A 4,165-nucleotide genomic window follows, 5' to 3' on the forward strand; every position below is an offset into this window, starting at 1 on the left:
GTGGTGTGCCTCCACATGCCCAGTGGTCAAGCTCTAGGAACTTGCCTTGTGATGAGCATCTCTGGTGTTGATGGAATATATCACTATAAAGTAAAATATGTGGGTGTGCTTTGCATATTAGCAATTCATGGAATTGCTCTCAGAGGTGTACAGTTATTACAATTCTGTTTAAAAAAGAAAAAAAAGAACAGAAACACAAAGCTTCACACACCACAAGATTACATCACAGAAACTCACAGGCATCAAACTTGTGAAAACACTAACACGTTTGTAACTTCTTATCTCAACACCACCAAACCAGTACCAGTTTTATTTATTTATTTATTTATTTTTTTGTTAAGAATGATAATGAGAAAGCATGATGCAAATCGTGGCCAACACGTAACCTGCACAGACGTAGACATTCTCGAGGCGTCAATCAGGAGATAAAATTATGATCCTGAACCTCCACTATGTTTCGTATAGACAGAAGTGAGGAGCAGAACATTCTGTGGAATTCAGCAGAAGCATGAATTCACGCAGTGGAGGAGGACGCCGAACATTCCATCGAAAGCCATCAGCAGCTACTGCCTCTTATTCTTCCCAGGACCCTATTGCGGAAGTCACTGCAGCTACAATATTCGTCGTTGCGTGTTGTGTCAGCTCTGTGGGGGTCGTGGTCGATTCTAGCATGGACCTGGGCCCGCTAGCCACACATACATTACGAGTTAATGATAAAATAGCGGGCTGCTCCTTGTAAATGCTAAGGGTATGCGACCGGAGCAATCTGTCGCAGAGTCCCGTTCAGGTGGTCCAGCTCAATCAGATGCGAATCTTCAACTCCTCTGGAGCAGACCACCGGCTGAAGTGTGTTCCCCTTGACTGCTCACCATCACGGTGAATGTCAGCTGGCGTATGGTGAGCTTATAAAGAGAGCGAGTGTCTGTCGATTGAGGGACATGAAATGCTCTTAGCGACCAAGACCACTCCTGGGGTTAGCCGCGTAGATTGTGGGTTAGTTTGAAATCTTTTGAAGTCGATTGAAGATCTAGAGTTGTGACTGCTCGACTCGGCGCCGTGCCCTTCCATTCACCACTTCTCCTTTCCCACAGTAGCGTCTGGTCTCCTTTCGCATTCTCCTACTCCTTCCAGTGTCGCCTTTTCGCCCTTGGCGGTGTCGTTGAGGTATAAAGGCCTTGTCACGAATTGTATGTGTGGATTGTCTCTAAGAGGAATGGACGATGATGACGATGGTGCAGTGGTATCTGCTAGCGTTTTCGTCTTGTGCTAGTTGTGTTAGCACTGTAGTATTCGTTGCAGACAATGGATTCTTGAATTCTTGGTGCTGAATCCCTTGATCTGCTGCTATGTCATGCGGCAGGCGGAATTACCGATAGCTCCGTGTGTCTGTACGTAAGCGTTTGTGAGCGAAAGTTTGCTTCTGTTCATGTTGGATGAGCTTCTGGTTGTAGATGAGGGCTACAACCGTTCTGTTCTTCCAATCGGCTGATGAATCTGCTGTGGATCCCAAGGCAGGAGAGGGAAAAGTAGGAATCATGATTGGGACAATGGGGAAGCAAGGAGTCGAGCACGAAGGGCTGTGTACTTCGCTTCCGCTTGCAAAAGAGCGGAGGATTTCCAAAAGATTCAAACGGATCTGCGTATTCTGTGGCAGCAGCAGTGGCAAGAAAGATATCTTCAGCAGCGTCGCCCTCAGTCTCGGCCGTGAACTAGTGATTCATTTGCCCCTAACTAATCTTTTCCCCTCCATTCTGATCATTTGCAAAGTCCGAAAGTCCAAGCGGAAGAAATCAGCCGTTTGATCGCTTCTTAGCAGAAAAGTGTGAGGGTCTGCAGAATTGGTAGTTTGGCATGCGACCTTATTCGGCGATTTTGTTACTTAACAGGTGAGCAGAAAGGCGGATTTGGTGTATGGGGGAGGAAGCATTGGACTCATGGGTCAGGTGGCTCAAACCGTGAATGCGGGAGGAGGTCACGTTATAGGGTATATATCTCAACTCTTCACTCGAGTTTGCCTCTGCTATGCCAGTTCGAAGTGTACAATTTCTGTACATATTTGAAGTACATGTGGCGATCTTCTTCAATTAAGTAAGATCCCTATGTTGGGCCAGTTGAGTGTTGAATAGCTGATGCTTTCATGATAAGATATTGGCACAATCAAGGAGTTGAAGAACTCGTGGTTTCACCGATCAGAACTGTATGGATATGTTTAGTTCAGAATGTTGGGCAGAAATTTTCTCGGAGGTGTAAGAATGTGAGGGTTGTGGGTTGATGGCTGGCAGAGTGATTCCAACAGCGTTAATGGGCAAGGAGGTACGTTTTCTGCACTAGATCTTTGTCAACATCATCTCTCACGTGTACATTCCGTGAACGAAGTTGCTTTTAGGGAGGTACTGGCTTGTATAAATCTGACTGGAAAGCCTCAAACTGTTGACATTGTTCCAGCTCTGCGGCCAGACGGTTGGGGAGTTGAGAACGGTGCTGGACATGCATCAACGAAAGGCAGAAATGGCTCGACTATCGGATGCGTTCATAGCTCTTCCAGGTTCCATGTCGAACATTTTACTAAGTTGTAACCATGGCATAAAACACAGTGAAGTTTGCATTTCTTGGAAGTAACGTCTAGTGCATGATTCCATTGATGTTGTCCAAACCTCCCTCTCGAACAGTCAGATGATGCCCTGCAGGTGGCTATGGCACACTAGAGGAGCTGCTTGAGGTCATCACCTGGTCACAACTGGGGATTCACGAGAAGCCGGTGAGTTCCAAAACGCATGTTTCTCGTAAACCACTCCCTGTTTATCGACATCTCAGTATGTACGTGCGTATTTATTTTTTTAGATATATAAAAATACATACATGCATATGTCTACATGTATTCACCTCACAACGATCTCCCTTGATGTTTTCGCCAGGTGGGGCTGCTCAACGTGGATGGATACTACAACCCACTCTTGGCCTTGTTCGACAAAGCTCTGGAAGAAGGGTTCCTGAGATTATCAGCTCGGAGCATCGTGGTGTCAGCTCCCACCGCCAGTGAACTTCTCGACAAAATGGAGGTAAACAACCCATTCCTCTTCCACAAAGTTTTGAGTTGTCAAGCTTCACCAGCTCATGAAACGCACTTTTTGACACAATTCCACGCTTTCTTATCACTTGGTGATCGAACCTTCGGTTACAGGCTTACACTCCGATTCATGACTGGGCTATTCCGAAGCTGTGCTGGGAAGATGCCAAGTGCTTGGTGTACACTCCTGCGGTGCCATCCCCTTTGAAACAAGGCTAATATGATGAAAACACCTTCACAAACGCCGAAGATCAGTGCGGCTCCTTCTTCCCCATCTTTCTTCATCACTGGGATTGTTGCTACTCTACAAAGAGTGGAGATCATGCACTGTGCCGACACTGGAGGAGAAAAACCCGTAGCTCTCTCATGTGGGGCGGTAGAAAAGCTGTGCATATTACCACACCGACATGCTAGTTTCTTCTTTTTTTTGATGTTTGATAGATTTGTTGGATGGAGATGTACAGATCCTTGGATTCCACTCTGGACTTTCATAGAAAAAGGGGAAAAACATGAAAAAATCAAAGAAAAGGAGACAGGTAGTTGTAGCTCGGAATGAATTGTGTCACCTTCATGTGTGAAATTGCTAACAATCAATCAATTTTTTAATTTTGTATAATTTTTAAAATTGAAATGATTGTCAACTTGTTCATTCTTTGAGATGTGTGTGGTATAAGCTGTTTTCGAGACTTGAAATTGCAAATGACAAGTTTGTGGGTGAGAAATAGAGAATATTGAGGATGTTGTTTCAGTGTGGATATATATATATATATATATATATTTGCATCTGATTGAGGAATCTTTTTACTTCGTCTTATAAACAATTGAGTTTTATCTTTCATGTGCAAATATTTGATTTGACATATAATATATATTTTTTGCAATAATTTATTTTTAGTTTTATTCAGGAATTTCAAAATGTAAAAGTCATATATATATATATATATATATATATATATTACTTATCAATAAAATAAAAAGAATATTTAAAGCTTTTATTCTTTTTTCTTCTTTTTATTTGAAAATACTTGATGTGCTATATCATTCTAAGATGAAAAAGTTCAGATTGAAAAAAAAGATAACTATTTTAAAAGGGGCTTG

At 43.0% G+C, this 4,165-nt stretch overlaps 1 protein-coding gene across 4 annotated transcripts; it reads left to right on the plus strand.

Annotated features, from left to right (window-relative positions):
- The first annotated feature begins 466 nt into the window (after window positions 1-466).
- LOC112290471 (putative cytokinin riboside 5'-monophosphate phosphoribohydrolase LOGL10) lies at window positions 467-3,698 on the plus strand. Of its 4 annotated transcripts, none has more exons than XM_090255405.1 (8): window positions 467-897; window positions 1,512-1,712; window positions 1,887-1,984; window positions 2,283-2,313; window positions 2,446-2,545; window positions 2,688-2,758; window positions 2,916-3,059; window positions 3,182-3,698. In XM_090255405.1, exons 1-8 carry the CDS (start codon window positions 895-897, stop codon window positions 3,284-3,286), a joined length of 753 nt encoding a protein of 250 aa, XP_090111531.1. In that variant the 5' UTR covers window positions 467-894; the 3' UTR covers window positions 3,287-3,698. The 4 variants fall into 4 exon arrangements, with proteins under 4 accessions (XP_090111531.1, XP_024392506.1, XP_024392507.1 ...); XM_024536738.3 differs by having other exon boundaries at window positions 755-1,164; XM_024536739.2 differs by lacking the exon at window positions 467-897 and adding an exon at window positions 932-1,164 and having other exon boundaries at window positions 1,516-1,712.
- Window positions 3,699-4,165: the final 467 nt, after the last annotated feature.

This window comes from Physcomitrium patens, chromosome 13, assembly GCF_059467195.1.
Source record: "Physcomitrium patens ecotype Gransden chromosome 13, ASM5946719v1, whole genome shotgun sequence".
In the NCBI taxonomy this organism is placed as follows: domain Eukaryota; kingdom Viridiplantae; phylum Streptophyta; class Bryopsida; order Funariales; family Funariaceae; genus Physcomitrium; species Physcomitrium patens.